This window comes from Drosophila suzukii, chromosome X (assembly GCF_043229965.1).
Source record: "Drosophila suzukii chromosome X, CBGP_Dsuzu_IsoJpt1.0, whole genome shotgun sequence".
In the NCBI taxonomy this organism is placed as follows: Eukaryota; Metazoa; Arthropoda; class Insecta; order Diptera; family Drosophilidae; genus Drosophila; species Drosophila suzukii.
The window spans coordinates 7,993,355-8,017,839 of NC_092084.1; the positions used below are offsets into that span (position 1 = coordinate 7,993,355).

General features: G+C 38.4%; 2 protein-coding genes across 2 annotated transcripts in view; one reads left to right on the forward strand and one right to left on the reverse strand.

Moving 5' to 3' along the window:
• LOC108016991 (uncharacterized) overlaps positions 1-16,025 on the reverse strand; it is a 48,346-nt gene extending 32,321 nt beyond the window's left edge. Inside the window, exon 1 of the mRNA XM_017083939.4 lies at positions 15,525-16,025. Within this exon, the coding sequence (XP_016939428.2) occupies positions 15,525-15,612 (88 nt within the window). The 5' untranslated portion in view covers positions 15,613-16,025. The remainder of the gene's footprint in view (positions 1-15,524) is intronic.
• Positions 16,026-19,686: 3,661 nt separating this feature from the next.
• On the forward strand, positions 19,687-23,785 carry LOC108016998 (facilitated trehalose transporter Tret1). Its single transcript, XM_017083944.4, has 3 exons — positions 19,687-20,460; positions 21,103-21,606; positions 22,658-23,785. The coding sequence occupies exons 1-3, from the start codon at positions 20,184-20,186 to the stop codon at positions 23,458-23,460; spliced, it is 1,584 nt and encodes a 527-aa protein (XP_016939433.2). The 5' UTR covers positions 19,687-20,183; the 3' UTR covers positions 23,461-23,785.
• The last annotated feature ends 700 nt before the right edge of the window (positions 23,786-24,485 follow it).

Below are 24,485 nucleotides of genomic sequence, written 5' to 3' on the forward strand. Positions count from 1 at the left end.
CGAATGGTTTTACTTCCTTTTTGAGGGGGATTGTTGGACGGGGGAGGCCTTCTGCATATATTACCTACCACCCGCTGCCCTTTGACCTCAGCCGCCGCTTTTCCTTCCTTCCCTCTTTTTTCTCCGCTCATTTCGCATCCCGTTGACGTTGACGCTGATTGTGTGCAAATGATAGCAATATGGCAACAATCTTTATATCACACCATCCACCCAGAGAACCCATCTACCCATCTACCCATCTACCACCCACCTCTCGGAAAACCCCATTTCTTTCCAGAGTTGTCGCTGCGCTTGCTTGTTATTGTTATCATTATCATGCTTCGCTGATGACGATGACAATCATGATGATGATGCCGACTGTTTTTCCCTTTTTTTCTGGGCCCAAGCCAGTATATAGGGTATATTATATGGATAAACATGACTTGGTTAGTTGCCTAATTGAAAGGAAGATGTTTGAATGAGATTGAGATGTTGTGAAATGGGAATTGCAAGAAAAGTGTCTGGGGATAACGAAAGTTGGTCTTGGAAAACTCTGTTGGACATGGCAATTGTTGTATACTACTGTTTGATATTTAACCGCATTAGTTGGACATAAATCAGAGGGGATTTTGGTACTGGACTCATAAATTAGACTTAATTTACGGTATTAAATATGGCTAGAAAATGTCATACTTGGTTATCTAAAATTATGCACTCAGGCATTTTAACTAATGACATAAGATCATTAGAGTAATTTATAATTTCTATAATTTATTCGTCTTGCTATTCCGTCTTATATGTAATCCCAAAAAATTATAATAATAAATTCCAGGCTTGTGAAAAAATTTTAAAAAATATGTAAAGTAAGAAAAATGTGACTGAGGCATTTTCTTGTCGCCCCAAGAAGATGGTACAGTGCAGTACATATGTATATATAAGGTAGCACACAGTTCATTTGCATTTGCGTGACTGTCTGCGGGCGTTTGCTGCCATGTGGGTGTGAATGTTCGCAGGACTCATGAAAAGGACGACAAGTTCATCGTGTTATAAATTATTACAGGCTCGGAGACAAAACGAATTTCATTTGATGTCGCCGCTGCGCTCCGGCGGATATGTTGGCAATGATGATGATAATGATAGTAATGAGGCCGAGAAATGCTAATAGTTATAATGACAAGGCTGTGGGCCAAGGATGCGGCGGATGTGGCGTCATCAGTGTCCTGTTTCATGTCCCAATTCCTGTTTGAGCATTCAGTTTTATTCATGTGCGTTTCGGGGCATTTAATTAAATTTTAATGACACTGCACACACGCACACTACTAAATCAGGACCACAAATCCCCCTGAAGGAGACGCGAAATTTTCGGAGATAATAAAAAGCGAGTGCTGCAGCAGGATCAACATGGACCACTAAGCCCCAAAGCGATGTCCTTGCCGCTGTCCTTGGCAAAGCCCACTTAAGGCACACGCGGCGTATACGCAATTAGTTGAGTTTAATTTATGTCGCCAGCCAGCCTTCTTCGCCCATCGCCCATAGCCCCACCGAAATGACAAAGGGATAAAAAGCGTTTGCCGAAAATACAGAAATATTATATATATATATATATAAATTAGGCCGAGGAACAGGACTCAGGACGCAGCATCAAGGGCTTTTGTCGGGGCTTACGGTCTAAGCCAGAACGCGTAAGTGGCAATTAAAAAGCCAGCGGAAGACAGCTCTCCGCTGCCAAACGGGAAAATTAAGCAAAAAAAAAAAGAGGAAAACCGGGAAAAAGTCAATGAAAAAATGAAGTTCCAAGTGGCTTTCCTCCGCCCTTCACTTTGCGGCTTGATTTATGCCCGCCTCACTTTCACTTAATTTCCCCTTAATTTCCGCTTCAGTATCACTTGATTTTCCCCATCCTCCCCGATTTTCCCTGCATTTCAATTCAGTTTAGATTTATTCCACTTTATATTCATGGCCAGGTGCACTTAATCATTCGGTTTTTTCCTGTAATTATGTGGGATTTATTTCCCGTCGATTCTTGCACTATTTGTTTGCGTTTTTACTTGTTTAAAGAGCTTTTAATGTTGTGATTATTTTATGATATTGTTTGCATTGTTATGACACCTTTTTTTGCCTAGTTCCCAATTATTTTCTCATTAGGGGATTACATTTTATTTAATTTTGTTTGCAATTGTAGCTGAAATAATTTACAAATACTTGAATTGTATTTTTGTAATTAGGCTTTGCACTAATTTAAGCCTTGCAAACTTTTTATATTTAGTTCATATAATTGAAATTAAATAATATTTAATGCTCTTTGCCGCTTTTATTTGGTTTTTGGTGTAAAAATTAATTGCTTTGCATGATTTCTGTGTCAGCCAATTGAAAAAGGTTATTTTACCACGAAAATAAAATTTGGACATGAACAATTATTTGAAATTCTATTTTGAAATTGAATTTGAGCGCCTGACCGTAATTATAAATATGTTTCCAATTTCCCCTTGTCGAAACTTGATTCCTTTACATCATTATATTATTTCGATTCGATTTTAATTGACCGCCAAATTTGATCGGAATTCAGCTCAATTTCTTTACATCTCGTGGTTCAAGCTGTAAAGTTATCAAGTTTCGGCAACGAGAATTTGGAAGCATATTTACCTTGATTCTCCCCCACCACGTATATTTATTTTCAGCCTTCTGTTTGCCTTTCATATTTACTTTCACTTTGCACTTGTTTCGGTTCAAGTTTGCGGCTTGTTTACCTCCGCAAAATGTTCGCAAAGTCTGGGAGCCCGACGGAAAAAAGTGTGCAATGCGGGCATTTTTAAGCCAAAATATTGAAGTGAATGGTCTGGGGGCGAGTAACTTTTCTGGTAACTTTTGTTTTAGTATCCCCTCGACGGGCCTTCTCCACTATTTCCGAGTTCCAAGTAAACTCACAACAATAACGGCCGGAACACAATGTTGGCATTCCCATTCTTTTCGTCATTAAGCATCATCCATCTCTATATAAGTACACCCGCCCATCCATATTTATGGCACTATACCATACCATACCCCCACTAAAGACAAAGAAGTTGAGCGCATGAAAACAAAAAGAAAGGCACGGTCCATGAAAAGCTAAGGAAATTTCTGTAGTACACTTAGCAAGCTAAAAGGCATTGAAACAACAGTAAGACCAAACCACACACGGAGAAAAAATCTCAACTTTAATGATGATATATCAATACATCAATACATAACTTACAGCATCAATACATAACTTATAGCAAAGAAAAAAATTTGAATCTAAATATAATATCATGGATACTAACCTAGTTACAAAAGAATATAAAGTGGATTTAAAAAATTGTATGCTTTTAATATCATCATTAATATAAATGTTACCAAGCATTTCTAGCATGAAATGGGATGTAAACAACTATTTTAAAGGATAAAATGATTCCCCTTATTGACCAAGAGTTTTCTCGCAGTTTATCCAAACTTACTTGAGGATTTTTTGGGATGGAGAAGTGGTTCAAAGGAGGGGATGGATATGAACCTAGTTATAAAAGAATATCTAAATTTAATATCTTTATTATAAATGTTAAAAAGTATTTCTAACATAATATGATATATAATAGATAAGTTAAGAAAATATTTTATAGGATCAAAATATTCCCCTGACTGACTTTTTTCCTCTCAGCGTACCCAAAATTACTTGAGGATACTTTGGGATGGCGAAGTGGTCCAGAAGAGGGGATGGGTGTCATGGATTGGCCATTTGGAAGGCAAGAATGTAAATGACGCCATAATTGCACACATCAAATCAAGCAGCAAGGACGAGGGCAAAAAGGAGGCAAAGGACGAAAGGACGAGAAGAAGGACGAGCATAAAATCGAAAGAAAAAACAATTGTGGAAAGAGGGCGGAAACAATTTCAATGGGTGCGTGCAACAAAGCGTTGCAAATCGACCATTCTGCGTCTGGGTGCGATTTTCCGCGTTTTCTTTTTGCGCGTTTTCCGCCCGCTTTTCCCACAATTTTCCTTCCAGCATCATTTCTCCTCTTGTTTTGATTGTTTGCCCAAAGGATATTAAGTCAATTGCAGAGCTTCTCTTGCCCAAGCTAAAGGAAAAAAAAAACGGAATTTCTCCAACTTCGCCTGATATGCATATTTAATTTTATGATTTCAGGCCCACAAAAGAATTGGGAAAAGGGCTAAAAAAAAAAGGGGGGAAACCTTGGGAAAAGGTAATTTGAAAGGAAATCCAAGGAGCGGGTAAATAACGTACCACTGATAAGCGGCGATTGCGGCGTGTCCTTCGGAAGTTGCCAATTATCGTGATTACCCAAGTGACAGATCCAGACCCTATATGATTGATACAACCACTCCACAGAACTTTGAGCGATTCCAGTTTCGGCCACAGAAAAGTTTATCAAACGATTTGCGGGTCAGCAACTCAAAAGCCACATCAAACTTTCGATGTCGAGCATTAGGCTTATTGCGATTCAGGACATCGGCGTTTCTGGGATACTCTATTCTTTAAAAAAGTAGGTCTCTACAATAAAATAGTATCCTTACATCTTCACATTCTTCTTAAAAAGCTAATCATTGTTTAAAAATGTACTGATCTAACTATTATAGTTACCTTGCATGTTTATATTCCATTGACTACGCTATTCATTTAGGACTGTTTTCCTAATGGCACGCTAAAGTTCTAGTTTGTTATCTATCATAGAAAGTTTACAAGAAGTTAAATGGTTCGGAAAAACAATGTGATGTTAATTTTAGGAAAGACAAATACTTTGAGGGAAAAAGAATAACTTTTCATTGTAAATTTTTTCGACCGATAAAATGAGATTGAAAGTTTTTCCGAAACGGCAATTTAAATCAAAGGCAAAAGTTTACATGACATTGATAAATCATCTCTATTTAGGTTTAAATCTAGATTTGAAATCGCTGGAGATTCCAGTCCTCTCTTATTTTTTTGGTTAATATTTGATTTGTTGATATTGTCTAGTAATACACCATTTTAAATTAATGAAAAGTATAAACTCCCTGGTAATTATAAATTGAACTGAATAAGTTAACCGCATGTCACGCATTTTACCCACTTTAAATCGAAGTAAATTAAATCGTAGACAAAGGAATTCGAAATCCAAGAGACCCAAAAACTTGGATGAACCCGTTGGTGGGTAAATTCCAAAGTGTGGTTTTTAGGCTGAAAAATGGGGGAAGTAGGGTGGTAAGTTGTTTTGTGGGCGGTTCGTGGACCGTAGTTTGGTTTTTGACCTTCTGTGGGCCTTCATTTTTCCCCTATCCGCCGGCTGTGGTTGCCCGGTTTCTTTTGTCTGGCTTTTTGGTCCTGTTTGTTTTGATTCCGACTGTCTGTCTCGCTTTTATCTCCACTTCACCCCCATCCCGTTGACCCTTTGACCCACACCCACCCACTCCCCTTTGACCCCTGCAATTGTTTATTGTTTGGTCGCTTATCTGCGCCACCAAATTGATTTCTAAGCATGTAAATAAAACACTGCCCATCATAATTATGGGCCAGGAACTTGTGCGCTTTGCCTTGTAATTTGCTTGAATATGCAAATTAGAGGCCAAGTTTAGCAGATGTCCGTTGGGTTGAGGTCGGCATATTTCGCATGTTTACCTTTCAACTTGATATGCATAACTCAAATAAACAACCGCCCACTCTTTCTGGCCTGGGTTTTCCTTCGGATTTGTCTAAATGGAAATTGATGGGGCCGTACAGTGCGGGGCAACAGTTTACGGCTAGTTGATTGATGATTATGGCCAAATATTTGTTTACCTTCAGCGCACGCGGCGGTCTGCGATGAAGAGCGAATATTTAAAGGCTTTCCCTACCAGAAAAACCCATCTGAGTGCACTTGAAGCCGAAGAAGCAAGCTACATCCCATAAACATATAATTTACTTAATTTGATAGTTTGATTTTTAGTATTTTCTTTATTTAATTAAATATTTATTGGCTAATTTTTCAAGTCTTAATTAAAAAGCCACACTTAAACAGCAGTAAGCTTCTTAAAATACACCTTTTTATCCTTATTTGACATTTTATTTTTCATGAGTGTTAGATTTTTGTGAATATTTCAACACTTTCTATGGAAGATGATTGCTGAATAATTAATAAACATTTTCACAAGCAGCACAGTCAATGAAAAATTCAAACGCGTTCATCAGGTAAACAAAAATTAAATGAATAATATATGGCGTTCTGAGTGAAGTCTAGCCACAATTAAATTCGAATATAAGTTAATCATCTGCCAAGTGTTAATTAATTTGGAGACTCACTTTTTGCACTCACTGTACTTTACTGCTCTGTCAGGAAGAAATTTTCTAACATTTCATTTCGTCGAGCACTGGAGCAAATAAACATTCTGGCAGAAAATCGAACACAAAATGAATATATTCTAGGGGCGATTTTAATTATAAATCAAATCCGAACTGGCAACAACAAATTGAAATGGTCAATTCTGGTGAAGTCAGCGAATTAAATTTGTAGGCTAGAAAAACGGAAAATGCAAATCCGCCTGGAATATATCTCTTTAAATAGAGTCGACAGGAGCTGATGGCCAAAATGTATCTGTGTATCTGCATCTACAACATTGCATCCGTATCTGTGTATTCAGCATCTGCATCGCTTGTTGGTTCAGTTGGTATGGTGCCACCCACATTTACCCCCATATTTCACCGTATACGTATATCTGCTGTTGCATATGTGCGTTTTTCATTTCGCAAAATGTACGAACAAGTTTCCCGTGTGTTTTTTTCCCATTCTCCTCCCTGTTTTTTTTTATGTTGCAGCCACAACTATGGAAAATGTGAAACGTTTTTTGAAATCTCAGAGCTTAGGCGAGGTGAGAGGATTGGATTGGGGAGTTACAGGTGGGGGCTTACAAGATGGTGTCTGCAGGAATCACTGTCATTCGAGATGCTCTCTGGCTGCCATTGGTATTTGCAGCATGGGTTAGGCCCCAACTTAAAGGTAGAAAAGCAAATTCAAGAAGTTAAAGGTGGTATTAAACTTTGGAACTATGTAACTTAAAGTTAAGTATTCAACCTATCAAGATAATATTTTGTTAAGGAAATAAAATATATAATTTAGATATTTTTTTTTATTTAAATAGAAAAGGAAAATATTATTTTAAGTGACAAGTTTAATCAGCAGAGAACAATATTTGCTATAAAATAATATTGCCAATAATTCCCAACTAAATATTATATATTATATATATTGAAAATATTTTAAATTCAGGGCGAATATTTTGTTGAGTGCACCATCCATAGTTCTGCTTATAATTTAATCCCAGCCCTAAGTGCTTTATCGTAATGCAACATGATACTCTCGGCCATAGAGTGAAGCATACATTTCACTAGCATCTCTGGCAGATGTCTGAGATGACCTATAGGTTTATATTGCGGCCCCTGTTTTCGGTTCTGCTGACAGCACACACTCGTCATAAAGCTGGAACGTATTTGCATCCATTACCATGCACTCGCCGGCTCCAGCAGAACAATGGACGAGGACGAGGGCCACTACTTGGGGCCACAACTTGGCTGTCATTAGGGTTGTCAGGGGGCGGAAAGGGAGGACTATCGGTGGAGCAGGGTTGCCATGCCCGGGCCATTTAGCTAATTATCCATTGAGCCGCTTACAACTTTAATCCCCAAGACGACAAGCGAAATTCCCCCGTTGAGTACACTTTCAATTAGACACTAACTTCTTTACCTGTATAAATACAGGTGATTAGCTACGGTAGCATTCTATATACACACCTAGGCTACCTGGGAACCAGGCTGACAAACTGCTACCGAAAAGAAGAAGAAGCCGTGACCTGTGACCTGCGACATGACCGCATTTTGGTCATTAGAGAAATGCAATGCAGAACCTTCGCACTTTCCTTGGCATTTTTCGCAACACGGTGGGCGGGCCAAAAAAAAGGGAAAATTAGAGCAGAAGGCGTTGGGAAAAGGTAATGCAAATGGAAAGTGAGTGATGTGTTTGGGCTGGGGGCGGCCTGGGGGGCGTGGCAAATCCCTTCTCCGTAGTTCACACTTTCCAACATTCGCATCTCTACTCAATGGGTTTTTAATTAACTTTCAAAGCAAAAACTCAACTGCCAGTAGTGCTTCCTTCCACTGTTTTTCTTCGACTACACGGAGAGAAAAGTATTTGATTGTAAGGGTAGTTGTCAAAAATATGTGGTAAAATTTTAAATATGAAAATAACCACTTTACATTATAAGTACATAATTTGTATTAAGATAAGTAATATAGAACTTAATAAATAATATAAGTTTTAAAAGAAAAAACTAAAATATTTAAAAAAAATCCATATATGCATTTAATGGAGTTGTCTTCTTTAACTGTTGTTAGAAAATATGTTTTCCTTTATAAAGGATTCCAATAAAAAGAATGTTAAATAATGTTTGGTCATTTTATTTATCTACAACTTTGTTATATATTTTTTAGATTAGGTTAGATTAGGTCTTAGGTTTTAAGATTAGGTCTTAATATTGATTGAATTCATAAAATATCTTTTCTATAAAAATGAAATTTTGACATTATAATGTCAATGGCTTTATCTCAGTGCATCTGATTGCCCGCTTCCTCTTCTTGGGCACGTTCTGAACTCATAACACATGCCGAGCTCTATGGGGATTTTTGGGGGAGTGGGGGTCGTGGGGTTGTGGGGTCGAGGGGCGTGGCTGTCATTTTGCATTCTATTCAATTCCCATCAAGGTGGAGAGTGCTCGAGTTGACTTTCAATTTTTCGCCAGGATAAAGGATAATAGGAACAACAACGCCAGCAACAACAACGAATTTGTTGTCAACACTAATGAAATTACAAAAGGACACGACAGGAGATGGGTGCAAAGAAAAAAAAATTGGAGAGAGGAGCAGTGCGAAAACACAGAGACAACACTTTAAATAATTAAGCACTCAAAGGGGAATCTTAAATTAGCAAAGATCTCCAAGGAGATCTGCCAGTCGCAAATCAAATGTGAATGTGATATAAACAGATTTCAGTTTCAAGTATCTCATTTATTTGATGGTAAATAAAAAGTTAGGTACTGCAATCCCAAACAAACATTTTAATTTGTTATAATTCAGGTATAACTACAATTAGCGAAGGGTAATTGTTTCGCCCTCATTGTTTTATATTTTGTATGCGAACTTCTGGGCCAAAAGAGATAAAATCTCCCTCTACTAATTGAAAATAATCAACTCGTGCTACCACAAATAAATTACTACACACACACGTGCTGTGAAATATGTATATGAGTAGGTATCCATTTTAATCAAAGGGTGTTAATGTTTGCCTAAGTAGAGAACACGAAACACAAGGCCTTACAGTGGATATTGGCGGAATACGAAATTTTAATCCTCTTTTATGGGAATTTGTTATGGGATTTTAATGAAAATATAGATAGATATATAGATAGATTGATAGATAGATAGATAGATAGATAGATAGGTGGATAGATAGATAGATAGATAGATAGATAGATAGATAAATAGAGAGATAGATAGATAGATAGATAGATAGATAGATAGATAGATAGATAGATAGATAGATAAATAGAGAGATAGATAGATAGAAAGATATATAGATATAAAGACAGATAGATAGGTAGATAGATAGATAGATAAATAGATAGAAACACAAAGCCTTACAGTGGATATTGGCGGAATACGAAATTTTAATCCTCTTCTATGAGGATTTTATTATGGAACCTTCATGAAAATATAGATTGATAGATAGATAGATAGATAGATAGATAGATAGATAGATATATAGATAGATAGATAGATAGATAGATAGATAGATAGATAGATAGATAGATAGATAAATAGATAGATAGATAGATAGATAGATAGATAGATAGATAGATAGATAGATAGATAGATAGATAGATAGAAAGATAGATAGATAGGTCAATAGAGAATATAAAGGCTTACTCCAAGAGATAGCAGCTTAAAGTTGGTCAAAAAATCCATTATAAAGTCCCTACAATAGACCCCATTCAAGTGCTTTAAAAGCATAAGTTTCCCTTAGGCAATTCGACCTGTAATTGCATGTTGCACGTAGAGTGGCGAGACCTTTTGGGGCATCATCATTATCATCATCATAATCATTACCAGCCGTGTAATCATCGTCCACGGGAACAGCAATTCCCAACTCGATTGCGTGCTTCTGTTCATGTGTGGCCTTTAACCCGATTGATGGCCACGGGCTGCAGGGTTTTTGGGGGTTAAGGTTGCAAAGGGTTAAGGCACACACACACACCCCCCGCTGGGTGCACACGCAAATGGCAAAGGACCAAAGGGATCGCTTCGGAAATTATTTTTAATATGCGTTTTATTTCATTTGCAGCTTGTAACATGTCACAAATGGCAAACAAAAACAAGCCCATCCCCTTTTTGTGGGCGTGGCAGTACAAAAATTGTTATATCTTAACCCGCGGCCAGGCAAAAAACAAACAAAAGATGTACTGAATATGATATGACATGTGGGGTATGCAGAAAAAATAATTTACATTTACCGGGGAATAATTACAATTTAAAAGGGTTTGTTCCGAAAAGTTTCTTATTATTTGATTATACGGGTAAAAATTGTTTTGACCAAATTAAAGCAGCAGTTGGCAAAATCTCAATAAATTTGTGGGGGGAATGGTACGGTTTGAGAAATATCAGCCACTGCCACTGAGCTTTATCTACAGGGTATCAGAGAGTCGCACAAGTCTGTCACTCAATGGGGATAATCTGGCATTACATTTGCAATGCCCTAAGCGACAAACAAAGTGGTTTCTCCTTGGTGAAAAGTTAAGCCGTCTTAGAAATGTCTGCAGACTTGTTAGGTATTTAAAGTAAATACAAAATGTCATGGCAATACGTAATTAGGAGGGTCTTAAGAATGCTTATTAAGTATATAAGTGTATAAGTACATAAATAGAATACGACTTAGATGATCTAGAAAGCTGGTAAATATTAATTTGGTTAAAATTGCTCAAGTTATTGGTTATAAAAGATGGTTATCATGGATAACCTTTTAGCAATCTCCTTCTTTTTGAAAGATTATTGAATTGGTATCACTTAGTCGGTTCCATTTCCCCCTCTAGCAATGCTTTTGCCATTGAAACAAAATAAAGACGCCACATTTCATATGCGCGGCCTTGGTTAGTCAAAAGGGCCAAAATGGGGGGGGGGGGGGCAGATTGTGGGTGGTGGGACATGTCGACCACAACAGTTGACAAATTTGGAAAAATTGCAACAGCGACAGCAGCCAGATGCTGCTGCCTTGAGGCCAAAAAAAATACCCAGAAAATAACAATATCGCAGGGGGCGTTTCGGGGGAGCCACACAATTGAATGTATGTGGTTATATGCGAGTAATAATGTGCCAAATTGTTGACGATGCTGATGAAGATGCCACCGCTCATGGTGCTCTTTTATGTGTTCCCATGGCCAAGGGACATTGTAAAACTAAGTGGCACATAAAAGGGGGAAAATGGTGCAGAGTTAACTGATGAAATAAAGTATAAACGGGAAAGTCAGCAGAGTATAAACCATATTAAATATATTTTGAAATGTTTATTGTATAGTATTAAAATGTATTTAATGTTTACCCTTTTTTTGTTGTATTTTAAAAACCCTAGAGTCCAATTTGTGTATACATTTTTCTTTGTATTCACCCATAACCGCTTGTTAAGAGTATTCAATATTCATTTTACGTCCGTGGTTTATTTTCCGTATTGTTTATTTTCACAACAAAGTTTTTGTACGCCGTCCAATGTTTGTAAACATTTTCCTCCTTTTCGCCACCACCTCTATTTTGCCCCCATTCCCTCTTTTCCAGATTATGTTCTTTTATAATTTTTCATTTTTCATCGTGTGTTTAAAATTTATTTGAGTTGCGGTTGAAGAATTTTCACTTAATGCCAACCGAATACTTAGGCAATATTTGGTATAAGTATACTTAATGAATGGTAGAGAATAAATAAACGTTATCGCTTAAAATAATTTAGTTTTATGATTGATTTTTGGCCTAAGGATTTTGAATTTAAGGAAAACTAAATGCATTTCAATATCTTTAGTTCAGTTTTGTTATCAAACCCATATTTTAGGTATCTTTAATCATGAGATAAAATAAGATTTATGCATTTGTAGTTGCCCTCAAGAAATTTGCTTTATGAAGATATCTAATTTGCCTACATTTAACCTTTCGCAGCGCACTCTTTTTATAGCAACTCATTACACTTTAATGGTTCGGTTCCACTTGAGTTTAAGCTCCCCGGCCCCGCCCCCTTTTCTTCAGATCATTTGGGGCATTAAGTCCTGACAGCCGTTATCTCTCGGTTCCACCTGCATTAAAACGGTTTTATGTCATTTTTCTTGTTGGAAGAAAGAAATAAACGTGCCTCAGCCTTTGGCCCCCGGGATTATGATTTAATATTTCTCTTTTGCCAGCAAAAATAAAGAGACCTACAATGTTTATGAATGTATTCGAATTACTCACATCACTGTGGACACTCTTGAAAAAGCCACGCCCAGCCAAAAAACTTTTCTTCACCACTTTTTGGACTGCTTAAGTAAAGCTAAAAATATTCCCTTGTATATTTCCCTTAACAGCTTATATAATTCAGAAAAAAAGAATGGATAGATGGACGCGGTCTGAATAATTGTTGCAAGGTTGAGAGCTTTCGCTGACGCAAGAAAGACGCAGGACTTTCCGACCACCCGCCGCCTCACGATGCAACATTTACTGCACAGGGAAAATATCACCTCGAAACAGATATATTTATTATTCATATTGAAATTCAAAAAGTTACTGATTTTTGAATTACAGTTACAGTACCTTATCCTTGAGGATTGCTTTAATTGATTGTATTTTATATTATTCCATTAAATTATATTACCGATTGCAAAACAATACCTATAATAATAGCAATTTCTATACCTTTTTTGAGCAGCCATGGCATTTCTATTTCAAGGGCATGGCCACAAATGTGAGTTACAAAAGGTTGCAAGATTATGAAATGTTGTTTTCCGTGTTGCAGCTAGTGACTGCTGCCTACTGGCTTGCCGGTTGCCCTTTTTCCAGGCACTGCGGCTGACAGTTAAATGGAGTGTCACCGCCGTCTAATCAGCTGCAAACGCAAACATGAGGCGGAGGTTGGGTGGTGGTGGTATATGGTATATGGTATGGGATGGGTCTCCAAATGGGGGGCCACAGGGGTTCGGGGAGCGGCGCTGACAATCTCAGATTAGTGTCGCCATATTGCGTCGCACTGGATCTGTTGTATCTGTATCTATGTCTATGTCTGGGGTCCAGGACTGGGTTAGCCCGCCCTTTTGTGACAGCCGCACGTCCGTAAGCCAGTTAAGACGGGTCCCGAGCCCATGGGGCAAGCTCATAGCCGAGGTTACCGAGCCAGGTGAGCTGTAACCAATCCGTCAATGCACTCAGAGAAATATCAACTAACTAAAGGGGTGTATTTTAAGAAAAACTCTCCAAACTTATCCCTAAAAGGTGCCTAAAAGTATGCCACTAATAATTAGGAACCGTAAAGAGCTAATAAAAGATGTCGTAAGACGATGTTCATTTTTTATAGCATACTTTTAGACACTTTTTGAAATAGCTGTAATCCTCTGGAGATTAAAACCAATACGTATCTCGATTTTTTTTGGTGTTTCAAGAACAATTTCTCCCAGTGCTGCCCCAAATCGCCTAAAGGGAAGTCTGCCTGTTGTCTAGTAGGTCGGTTCAGGTTTAGACGCTTTCATTTTCGTTGTGGCACGCTTAGGGAGAGCGATGAGATTTCTTAACTGCGATTTGCGTCTATTTTTGGAATGTCACAACAAGGGATGAGAGTATGGATAAGGATGGAGTGAACTTGGCCCCGGGATAAATCCCATCCAGATAGACCCGAATAAGTTGTGACTGGGGAATACCAGTCGGATGACTGGCTGGCAGTGAAATGGGAAACCGATTGGGCAGAAGGTTCCATCGGATCGCCTCGAGTATTGAGAGAATTATATTGAAAGAATTATTCGATTTGTAGATAATCAAATTGGGGATTTTCCCCATATACAAACGCTCGGTACGTCTATTCCATTTATTAATAATTACAGTTTGTTAAGTGCTTCCCATATTGTAATTTCCTGAGGCTTATAAAGTTGTTTGGATTGTTTCGCAAGCGTTGTGGCTGCAATATTTTGTAATCGACCCAAAGTGCTTCATAAAGCTGCTAATGGTTTCAGTTGGGAAACAATCGGATAGGGGTGATTAAATAAATATTATTCTACGAAAAGATGTAAGCAGGTTGTTTATAAAAGCTGTTGATTTAATGATTTTACAAAGTAACCTTTCAAGCACTACGGTTTTTTAATATCAAGTCCTTTTTGCCGACTTGCAGTAACTTTGTATCAAGTATTTCATGAATTTATATTAGGACCAAAGTTTTATCAAGGTTTTCATGAAGTCTCCTTTTCCTCAGCCCATGGAATCCCAGCTGCTTGGTCAATCAAAAGTCAGCTTATAATTTGGACGTGGGATAATTGAAATTGCTTTGAAGGCTAGACAAAGTTGGATTCTGGACTCTCTTTTCTTTTCAATTTGCTGGGATTAGTTTAGTTGGCCACATTCTTTTCGTGTTGCACTTTTACTTGGCTGCAACTCAATGGAGAAGGGGAAAAAGCTGAGGCAACAGTTTTCCAAGAATTCTATGATAATAATAAAGTTTTCCTTTGGCTGCTGCTTCTGTCCATTTCGCACATTAGCGCAACCGATGCACAGTGGTCAGAATGGGCAATCTGATTGGGCAAAAAATATTATTACCTTTTTATGTTTGCTTGGAAAATGTATAGCCAACTAAAAATATATTTGAAATTTCTTCTAAATCCTGTTAAGAAATAAATTTGAAACTTCAATTTTTTGATTTGTACCACTGTGCGGTGGGCGGGTCCGATGAAAAGGGGCGGGGCAGCTCGCATTTTAATTTCGTTAAGTACCGCTATGGCCCGGGCCGCAAGTGAAATGCAATGGGAGCAGGTCCATAAATTACGCATACGCCGCGTTCGCCAGCCATTTGGGCATTTTCGGCCACCCCGAGGGAATCGCAAGTGCACATGAGAAAAAGGGGAAGAAACCGAGATCTTAAGTCTTGTGATAAAGTTTATCCCAACCCAAGCTCTAGATGCACATTTTTAATCTCAACGAATTTTTGAGTACCTATAATTTTTCTCTGTGTGAATAATGACTTTATAATGGGAGGGGTTTTATAGACTTACATTTTGTAAACAATTACTGGTGAAGTGCCAGCATGATAAAATCAAATGCAGAAAGGCATATGGATTTTCAATAGATATATGGCGAGAGCTCTGTGAGGTTTTTTAAAATACAAAATATGAGGTTCCCCTCAGAAGCAAGTATAGAATATGGTGATTCCCGACGGTATTTTAAAGTTAGAAGACATGGAAAAAGTAACCTTGTTTTGGGGGAACTTTTTCCACAGTGTGCATAAGGACATTGGGGATTAGGGACTCACCTCTGGTGAACAGGACGAGGTGCAGGAAGCACTCCAGGGCGGCGCCGTGGGACTTGTACCTGTACCGTGGCTTGTTGCTCGCTGCCATTTGAGCTTCGATTTACATGTTCGTCGGATCGCCGGCTTTTTGTTTTTACCTCCTGGCCAGAAACTCGAACACCCGCAAGGCGGTATGAACAAAAAAAAACACTAGTAGTTCTGGTGAATTATTCAGCCCTTTGTCGCTGCACTTGCCCCATGAATATTTCAAGTGCGCCCTGCAATTAGCCACACACTCACCGGCAAAGTTACATCTACGATTACAATAATAATTTCGATAATCACACACACATGCAACCTCAACCGAAAAAAAAACTTGTAAAAACACTAGAAAAAAATGCCAATAATTGATGCAATTGAATGTTCACAAGAATGCGCGCCAAAAATTCGTTCGCGCTTTTGGGAGGCAGCTAAAAGGGGCGGGGCAGTCGCACGTGCGCTTTCGTTGAGCGCCAGAAACCAACTGAAAATTCATTGTTGGCCAAGTCCCGATTGGATGGGCCAACAGAAGATAACAGCGGATGTTAGGGTGCTGCCAGCAGAAAATTCCGAAGACAGGATAGAGCAGACGAAAGGGCGGCAAATAAAAGGAGCATTCGTTCATAAAAAACTTGAACACATTTTTTTTTTTGTTGTACTTATTATTATTAGGGTTTCCTACTTTAAAAACTTAGTGACAATTTTCCGAGTAAAACCATTATTTTTTTCATGCCATGTAATAATAATACATTAATGAAATATGTATATGGATATGTTATTAATTAATTTTTATGCTCAAGGAATGCAGCTTACATTGCGATGTAAATTTTTTTATAATTCCTAAAGACATCTTTATGTAAAATATTTACTATATAATTTGTATTGTTACATATATATTCATATATCCGTAAAAAGATCAAAACGCCAACACTGGTACTCTGTTAACCTTTGGTAACAGAGGAAAATACAGAGCGGATAATGTTAATCCATGAATGCTTTTATTTGTTGGCTGCTAACAAAGGAAGCAGCTAACAACTGTTAATGTTTAAATGCATAAAAAATTAAATATACTACTTATGAACTTATAATTTGATTGCTAACTGTATGAAAATATTTTTCAAGACTACCTTCCAATATATATATTAAAATTTCTTTGACATTCAATTTGATTCTTCCTCCTCAAAATGATTAGCGCTATAGAAAAATAGTACTTAATGTTATGACTCAAATCATATTTTGATATGATTTTAACTTACAATGGTACACTGCAGTTTTAAGGACCACACAATTTATTTTACTTGATAACGTTTTTTTCAAATTTAAAACAATTTCAGACCATCTGGTAACGCTTGGTGGCAAAATGTAAAATTACGGTTAACAGCTTGTTAAGTTATACGATAGTTGGCCTATATAATATCGATATACTTAAGGTTATGTTACTAGTTTGGCGCGCTCTCACACTGTTACCAAAATTCGAAATTCCTGTTAATCTTAACCTGAAAAATTGACTAACTACAAAAACTTGCTTGAATGTTTTACTTAATGTTTTTTTTATTAAAAATGTTGCACTTTTCCAAGTTAATTCCAAACGCACGGCTGTAAATCAGAATCAGACAATAACTGTTAAAAATTAAAGCCCACAAATACTTAATTTTAAATGCTGCGTATAAATTGGAAAAAAATAGTTTGTTGCCAAACTAAAAATTTTTGTTGCCAGGCGGGCATAGCGGCTTTTGAGTAATGCTGACGTAGAAACAGTCCTCAGATAACCAGTTTTGATCAGTTTACAGTGGAATTCGGTCGAATAATACTTGAAAGCTCGTCGGAAAAATGATGGAAATTGTAATCATTTAGTTTGAGCATGATATTCTAAACGTGTGATATTTTCTAATGACTAACAGTGAAAATGACAAAGTACAAAGTTCAAAGCCACATGTTCGTTAAGTGTTTTTTTGCTCTCAAAATTCTTAGGAATTACCTTGAGAATTTCTTTCGGCTAGGACTATCGGTCAACTGGCGCCATTATTCGAATTAAAAATATATATTCGGTGGGTCTGAGACTGTTATCTGATATACACTGTATTTCTTTTTTTAAAGCTGTTCTGGGGCAGGCACTCTCACGTTTTCATTGTTAATGTTTTATCAGCTGTCTGGCAAGACATTTACATATAATCGAGCGATCGGTTGTGTTTGTATGTGCTTTTGAGCCCCGAAAGGTTCTTTTTTATTTGGGCATTGGCTGAGACACCGGAGAATAATTGATTTAGAGCTACAACTTCAGGTTGATCGATTGCCTTTAGAGAACAGCAGCACAAAAAAGGGGGAAAGCCCCGGTGAAAGGTATACCTTCATAAGTGGTATTTAGCAGGAAACCAGAAATTTGCCTACGGCAGTCATAAATCAGTTTTAATTTAAATTATCGGGGCACTGGTCGCTGGCCATAAATTACTTATCGTCTCACCTGGTTTATCCACCTTTTTTTGTGTTTTTTTTGCGATACCAGGGTTTTTGTGTAAATTGGTTGATTTGTTTAAATATTAAGACATAAATATTTGAACGTGTCAAATTGGCCCGCATTCACAAATTAAATATTTGCTCCCCTTATCGCGAATATAATGCTTGTGGTCATAAAAACGGGTTACCACAATTCTTAGCTCGGATTTCGTTAATTAAGGTAGTCGCAATATTATTCATTTCGCAGCGATCGGGCCGCGTGGCAGCGGCGTGCATCGCCCCTATTGATAAGTCCGGGGGTCCAAAAAAACAGTCCGAAACAGAGCGCCGGGTATTAACAACATTCCGCTCGATATCGCATAATTTATGCACCTCTTCCGCGGCAAAAGGCAGCCGAAGTGGCCAAAAGAGACAGGCGGACAGGTGGATGAAGAGGTCTGATAAGCTTCAGGCCCTCTCTTTCAATTTTTTGGCTTCTGGCTTTTGGCCAACTGCAGCCGCAATATTCTCACCGATTCCGAGTGCGATTCCGATGGCCGAGGTGCTTCGTAAACAGAACAAAAAAAAAACAGCACCAATTTCATTAACGAAACATTTGTGTTTACCTTATAAGCATACTCTTACACAGGTAAGAGTCCACATTATTTGTAATACAAGCTATTACATTAATTATTATAAGTTTAAAGAAGAAAACAAAATTAAACAAATATCTTTGCTGTAGACAAATTGCAACCAAATTCTTTAGAGAGAGTTAAACAACCCGTACTTACTTACATTTTAAGTATTTGTATGATTGGGATTTATTTTGAAAACTTACTCAACTCAAATGATTCATTGGTAACTTCATACAAAGAAAAAAATACGAAAATTCATTAAATGAAATATTAAACACGAAAATAAAGTATTACAATTACTTGATCTTATTATTTATAGTTTTGTTTTATATATTTTTAATTATAGTTATATTTTCTAAAAATTTGTATTTACAGTGTTTTTATAATTTGTATTTATTTTTAAACCCTATTCTGTTCAAACTGTCTTTATGTTAAGTGATTCATTAATTATTTAAAACAAAGACAAGGAAATATAATGAAAAAAAGAAGTTAATATCAAAAGTCCCCCGATTCCGCTAACGCACGAAACGTGAGTGGCGATTTTGGTAAGATTAGTAGAGTCATAAATAAATTGTTTACGCTCGGGTGGTGATATTTCCTTTTTTTTGTTTGGGGGATTCCGAATCAGGGTATTCCAACGGCCAACCGATGACAGATTTCGCTCTTCGCGTCTGTTTTCATTTCACCATTTTTACCAAAAAAACCCCCCTTTCACCTTTCCTCGCGTGTGCCAATGTCAAGTTCGTTGCCAATGTCGTTCGATTGGGAGAGCAATGCGAGAGCTATAGAGATAATGGAGGTTCAGGGGGTCCCAATAAGGGGTCCCATGGGGTCTCGGGGGTATCGGTGGTATCGGGGGTGTGAGGCGGGGTCAGCCGAGGGTGTCGCCGGATCGATTAGACAGCTAATTGCGTTCAAAACGCCGCTCACACAGCGGTACCGCGGTGGCGTATACGTAATCGCCGAATTCGAATTCGCCTAATCGCGTATACGCCGCGTATTCGCATTCGTATTAAATGCAAACAATAATTTTTTAATTTGCAAATTATGGGGCGCAAAAAGCAGGGCAAGAGCATAGCATCCAATTCAGTCGCCCAGCGAAAGCCGAACGAAACGGACGTGTTTTTTGTAGTCTTTTTTTTTTTTGTGTTTTGCTCGGGTATAAAAAGCCAAAAGGAATGGGTTTTTGCAAATTTGGCAAAAAAAATAGTACGAGTGCGGGTAGGTAACGCAAAACTCTCGGCCGTTCGAAACTGATAAGTGCAACTTGTGAAATTGATACTGGAGCGTGAGCCCTTGAATGAAATGCGCGGAAGTTTCCACTTGTCGAGCAGTCGGAGCTATCATACCCATACCCAAACCCAGAACCGAACCCACTGGTGCCACCGGTAGTCGACGACGTCGCCACTATAGCTAATTGTGAGCCATTAATTGATTGGCAGCGAACAGGGCACCATCGGCTCCACCAGACACGCCCCCTTTTTCTGGCATCGAGCGGCATCGAGCGGCATCTGCCCCCCCCCCCACAAACAGCCATATCAAATAAAAAACCAATAAAGAAAAGCCCAGCGAAATGAAGGGCCAGCAGCAGGAGGAGCAGCTGGTGCCGCCGCCGGCCTACAGACCCACCGTCGTCAGCAAGGACACCGCCAAGGATCCGCACGCGAGGAAGGAGAAGCCCCTGGGCGAGGGCCGCCTGGCCGTCCTGCGGCAGCAGCTGATGGTCTTCCTGGGCAACAGCGGAGTCCTCGGCTCCGGCATGGTGGTCAGCATGCCCTCCGTCACCCTCAACCAGCTGCACGACGAGACGCAGCCCTTCTGGCTCAACAAGGACGAGTCCAGCTGGTTCGGTAAGCACAGGACAGATATCACACACAGGATCGTCGAAAGTAGCAATCCAAAGAGAATTTAGGAGTTTTTAAGTTTGTTTCAGCGATGTCCAATTAGAACTTCATGATTTTTTACATATTTAAAGTATTGCTCAAACTTTAATTATAGAAAATATAAAATTTTGTAGAGATCCGAAGGGGATTTTGGGGATTTTTTATGATAGCCCTTTCATATTAATTTGCAGTGACGTGTAATAAAACCCTTTCCATATTGAATTTCAATGATCTTATATTGAAACTTCATAATTTTTTAAATATTAAAAGTAATACCTAATCTTTAAGAATACAAAGAACATATAAATTCCTAGAGATGCAAAGGGAATTTAGGAATTCTTATGATAGCCTTTTTATACTAAATTTTCAGTATGTTGATATTATAAAATAATATAAGTGACCTTAAAAACCCAATTAAAGACTAGAAAAAATGGGCTTAAAACCCATAAACCTTAATGACTTAACATTAGAACCCAGTGATTAATCAAATGTAAAATCTGTTCGTCACTTTTCGTCTAGACAGTCAATTACAAAAATCAATACTCATTTAAATAATATTGTGTATTCAAAAACCAAACCCACTAACCTTTGATATTCTTACCATTTTAGCATCCATCCAAAACATGGCCTGCCCCTTGGGAGGACTCCTGGTTAGCTACTTTCTGGACAGGATTGGCCGCAAGCACACCATCCTGTTGACCAATTTGATAGGACTCATTGGCTGGATACTGCTGGTGACCAGCTTCATGCACTCCGATCGGGATATGATCTATTACCAAATGCTGGTGGGACGTTGTTTTGGCGGCATCATGATCGGAATGTTCGTATCGCCGGTGGGGGTTTACTCCGCCGAGATCAGTTTACCCAGGATACGGGGTCGTTTGATCCTGGGCACATCGCTTGGACTGGCCAGCGGCATCCTGCTGATGTACGTCCTTGGGTACTTCATAAGGCACAACATCCAGCTGATCTTCGCCATCAGCTGCTGTTACCAGCTGGCGGCCACCCTGCTCGTCTTCCCCATGCCGGAATCCCCCAGCTGGCTGCTCACCAAGGGCAAGGAGGAGCGGGCCAGGTCATCTCTCAGATACTTCCGTGGACTGCCCAAGAAAGGTGAGTCCTGCACTGAAAAAATACATCCCTATATGGTTTATGTCTTAATTGATTTGTTTAAATTTTAAATACCTATTAAATGACAAAATATCCAAAGCATTCTTCTATATTTGCTCTAAAAACTTCACTTACGTTCTATTTACTGGTAAAATTTTAAATTTAAAAATTCTTATCTTTTGAGAAATTTAAAATTCACTAGAAAACTTAAGAGCACTTTTAGTTCTTTATTCTGTAGGCCAGTGTAATTATAAATCTGATAAGATTCACCTTAATCGGTGACTAATAAATTACAAAATTATCAAGCAATCTGGGCAGCAATTTGAAGATATTAAAATGACTGAAAGTCTGACAATCCATTTGTAAAATAGATATTATACAGCTAATGTCAAAAATGACCTTCATTATATGCCAAGTAAAAAAATGAGCTGTTTTTCATTCGAAATGCTTTAATGGGACTTTTTAAATTCAACCAACAAAATGGCAAAGTAATTAAAGTTATTATGTGTATATACTTCCTTTATCATATCAATTTTACTTAATTGCAATTGAAGCCTTAAATATCAATTACTGGTTTATTATATGTGCGGAAGATAAAGTAATTATATGTTTTTATTATTTTAGGGCCGACATTTTATATTATCGGTATATTGTTATGATTTTTTTTGGATTTTAAATTTAATTTAATTATGAGAATTAAATTTAGAAGTGAGACTTTCCAAACTCTTAATAAATCTTAGTCACATACATGACAACTTCCAAAGTTCCAAAGTTTTTACCAGTTTTATAACTGAAGTAAAGGTTTTTGTTTAGAACTGATTGTATATTTATATATACTGAGTTAACAATAAAATTGTTTTATGTCTATTTTACTTACTTCTAATTTATTCCAACATTTGTAAAGCTCTGAACTCATATACGAGTATTTTATCATATATTTCGTTACCATATTAATTTAATTAAATTATTCTAAGTCGATCTTGTCTATTTATAATTTACTCCAAAATTCTGACATCCTCTTATCTCATATACCACATTTTGTGTCCCCTTTCAGAGGTGGACTACGTACCCGAATTCGAGACGGAGCTGGCGCACATGAAGGAGCTGGCGGACGCGAGCAACACCACCGCCGCCGGCGAGTCCCTCAGCCAGATGATCCACCGCCCGGAGGTCTACAAACCCGTCCTGATGATGACCACCTTCTTTGGGTTCCAGCAGGCCTGCGGCGTGGTGGTGATTATCGTCTATGCGGTCCAGATTGCCCAGCAGGCGGGCGTTACCATCGATCCCGTCCTGGTGGCCGTAATGCTGGGCGTGGCCCGGATCATCACCACGCTCTTCATGAGCGGCATCTTCGAGAAGTGGGGTCGCAAGCCCTCTGGGATCTTCTCGGCCACCGGCATGGGCTTCTGCATGCTGCTCCTGGCCGGTGGCAACTGGTTCCCCGACACCCTGGGCACCTGGCACTGGCTGCCGGTGGCCTGCATCGTGGCCCACATCGTGTTCTCCACCATGGGCATGCTCACGCTGCCCTTCTTCATGATCTCCGAGGTGTTCCCGCAACGGGCGAGAGGCAGTGCCTCCGGCATAGCCATCTTTTTCGGCATGATCCTGGCCTTTGTGATGCTGAAGATCTATCCCAATATGGAGGCCATCCTGGGCACGGCCAATCTGTTTGCCTTCTATGCGGGCATCTCCTTCCTGGCGGCCGCCTTCATCGGCACCTTTGTCCCAGAGACGAGGGGCAGGACGCTCGAGGAGCTGGAGGAGCGATGGCAGACGGGCAAGTTCACACGCCGACTCACTCTCAACAACCTGAAGGACGTGGAGCTGCACGAAGTGTTCCTTAAGAAATAATAGTAATGAAAAATATTTAAATGAAACCAAGGACAAATCGGGGGGTTATACTAAAGATCCATGGGCACATTCAAAGTTTTTACTATTTTGGGAGGCCCTGAAAAAAAAATGAAAAATCAAATGTGAATATCTGAATATTTTTTAAATCAAAGAACCTCTATAGAGGTTTCCTATGCTGATGAATGTGCCCATGGAGAACGCATTTCCATTAGAAAGCGGGTCGGGGTTTTCAATCTGTGATGTGTTAAGTACTTAGCCTTGGCAGCCATGGAATGCGGCAATTTGATAAACAATAAAAACCATTTACCAAGTAAACAAAAGTCAATTGAAGTGCATGTTGCAGCTGCGGTCGGTGGAAATGATCGGGAGACAAAGAAATTTCACACATTTTACACATAACTTTTTTTTTTTATTTTTTTTAATGTATATATTTTTATACTTTTACGCCTTGTATTATTATTAATAAAACACATGTATAATTGCTATTTGCAACATACAACACAACAACAAAATCAGAAATCTTCTTAATCGTTTCTGGGTTAAAGCAATCTAGGAAGGTTTTTTGTATTATTTTTCAGAACCTCGAATGATTGGAAATTGTTATTACAACTGCGTTGTTGATTACTAGGAATTAATCAGCAGATTTTTTTTGCAATTGAAGCGTCTTCAATAGATAACACCTTTAAAACTTCCACGAAATTCTATAAAGAAAAGGTTCCACTCTGGAAAAAAAAATTTAGATAGGCTTAAAAATTTATTACACAACTTCTTCCACTTATTATAAAACTACTAAAGTTTCAAAGATAACCTTTGTAAAAGACAAGTGCCTCTTATCCAATACTTACTGTGGGATCTCCAGGTTAATTGGCGCGTGCATATTTTCCAAGTCGAGCCCACTTTCTGGATCAGAATTATGCAATCCATTGCAATACAGGGCCCAACCCTCAAGAGAGTCAACCTTCAAGTTGTCCACGCGGGAATCCAAACAATGACTGGCCCGCAAATTCAGTTAATGCTAATGCTTA

Excerpts from the sequence above, each read along its gene's own strand:
- LOC108016998 (XM_017083944.4), top strand. The coding sequence starts at position 20,184 with ATGAAGGGCCAGCAGCAGGAGGAGCAGCTGGTGCCGCCGCCGGCCTAC. Across the intron at positions 20,461-21,102 it reads GGACGAGTCCAGCTGGTTCG|CATCCATCCAAAACATGGCC; the intron begins GTAAGCACAGGA and ends TTACCATTTTAG. Across the intron at positions 21,607-22,657 it reads CCGTGGACTGCCCAAGAAAG|AGGTGGACTACGTACCCGAA; the intron begins GTGAGTCCTGCA and ends GTCCCCTTTCAG.